This window comes from Capsicum annuum, unplaced genomic scaffold, assembly GCF_002878395.1.
Source record: "Capsicum annuum cultivar UCD-10X-F1 unplaced genomic scaffold, UCD10Xv1.1 ctg48493, whole genome shotgun sequence".
NCBI lineage: Eukaryota > Viridiplantae > Streptophyta > Magnoliopsida > Solanales > Solanaceae > Capsicum > Capsicum annuum.
In genome coordinates this window covers 1-2062 of record NW_025856204.1, presented here as the reverse complement: position 1 = coordinate 2062, position 2062 = coordinate 1, and the positions used below count along the sequence as shown (strand labels likewise).

Below are 2062 nucleotides of genomic sequence, written 5' to 3'. Positions count from 1 at the left end.
CATTTCATATAAAGTAGGCCACCCAGTTCGTCCTGTACAAGGAGTTATGGTCATTTGAAGTTGACCCTAAAAATCTGTTTTGATAGGCTGAAGTAAAATGAGTATAACTCCTTACTCACACGTTGGATTTGGATGAAACCAATTGCATTGGAAAGAAGACTCAAAGATCTTTCTTTTCATAGGTCGCATCTCTCCCAGTTCATTATATTAAGGGAGTTATGATTGTTCGAAGTTGACCCAAAAATTCAGCTGGCCTCAGTAGTTTGTGTGCAGGAAATTTTCCTGCACATTTACTATTCCCAAATATCCCGGCCACCGTTTTATAGTTTTGAACATGCTCGATTATATCCAAAACCTATCCATTTTTGGAAATCTTTATATCGTTGAAAAGCTTATTCAATAAACTTCGCATGAAACCATCGACGGGAAAATTCTGGTATAAATAAAATAAAAAATAAATAAATTAATTCCATATAAATAAGACCAATACACGTACTTGAATACGCCAATACACGTACTTGAATACGGGGTGTTATAGTTATGTCTCAAGTAATTCATGCATTGACTATATTATTAATTAAAATAAAAATATTAAAAGAAATCGATTATATAATATTAAAGTAAACTTTATAAAAATAATTAACTTTTCTTAAAAACATAAGGCCTCCGTTCGATTTTGGCCTTAGGCCACGAATTTGCTTGAGCCGTCTCTATATATATTGAATATCTAATTTTGTAAAAAAAAACATAGAAATACAAATGTATCACACATATTTCAGATATATCACATAGTAATCCTCCGTTGCCAAATAATAATTCAGATTTCAGATGTATCACGTATTCAAATTATATTTCCTCTTCTCCTCCTTCTCTTCTTCATTCACTTCCGTCGACGACGTCATACTAGTCTGCACATAAGCATCACGAATCTGAACAGGATCGCTAGTGCGAATGACTTCAAGCCAATCGAGGCAATTGTGAAGTTTAGGGATGTCAGGGAAGAAATCACGTTCGATTATTTTCTCTATGGCGACTACGTAGGTGTCCTCGTCAAGTAGTTTGGATCGGCGTTTATTGGTTGGTACTGTAGAAGAAGAATGATTAGTGGTGGTTGAATTAAGGTTTTGGTCCGGTAATGATGGGGAAGGTGATAGCGATGAGAGGTGGCGGGGGAGTGGCCCGGCAATAACAACATAGTTGATGAGATAATTTCTGTGAAAACTAGGATGAGTGGAAAGGGAAGATGAATATTATATATCTACTTGAGAATAATACTATGACGACGATAGAATTGTGAAGGGACAAGGATTAATCGAGTACTTTCCCTAATTGTGCGTGATTTGTTTCATAGAATAAAAGAGAATCTGTTACTTCTTTAAATAAATATCTAGTCAGTTTTAAATGTATCACTTTTTATATGTATCACGTTAAAATAGATGTATCACAATTTTGAAAAAATGAGATATAATATAATTAACTAAATAGTTGGGATAAAATGTAATAATACTTAAACATTCAGGAATTTATGCAGGTTACCTTATTATAATTTAAAGAAGAAAATTAAAAGCTAAAAATCAATAGTGCTTGACAGTAACATCAAGCTTAAGAATGGCTCTCAAATTAGGAATATCAATAAATTGAGTAGTCATTATGCCATAACCTCTGACAAATCGAAAATAGCCAGTTCCAGAGACAATTGAGAATTCCCTCTCCTTCATTGCAAAAGGATCAGCACCTTGAATCTCCAAAGTGCTCCCTTTGAATTTCCCATCAGTAAAAATAACAGAGAACATCAAGTGCAGTCCTTTGCCATCCAACTGTGAATTTATGTACATGCCTTGGGCTCTACCAATCACTTTGGACTTTGGATCTGGACCTTCAGTTACTGGATCATCCACTGCTACCATTGTTCCAAAATGTAGAACGCTTGTTTGTGGCCCATGTTTTCCTGCCACAGTTATTGCAGATGTGTCATCCCCACTTAAATAATCATGGACATACAACACTAGCTTTGTTGACTTTCGCAAGTTGAAAGCCCAGTAAAAAAGTGGCAATGCAACAA

The 2062-nt window shown here is 34.9% G+C and overlaps 1 protein-coding gene across 1 annotated transcript; it reads right to left on the bottom strand.

The window, feature by feature from the left end:
• Positions 1-1490: 1490 nt before the first annotated feature.
• LOC107855910 (dirigent protein 11) lies at positions 1491-2057 on the bottom strand (the record flags this gene model as incomplete). Its single annotated transcript, XM_047403818.1, has 1 exon — positions 1491-2057. A coding segment is annotated over one exon (483 nt), but the record flags the coding sequence as incomplete, so codon positions are not given.
• Between the last annotated feature and the right edge of the window lie 5 nt (positions 2058-2062).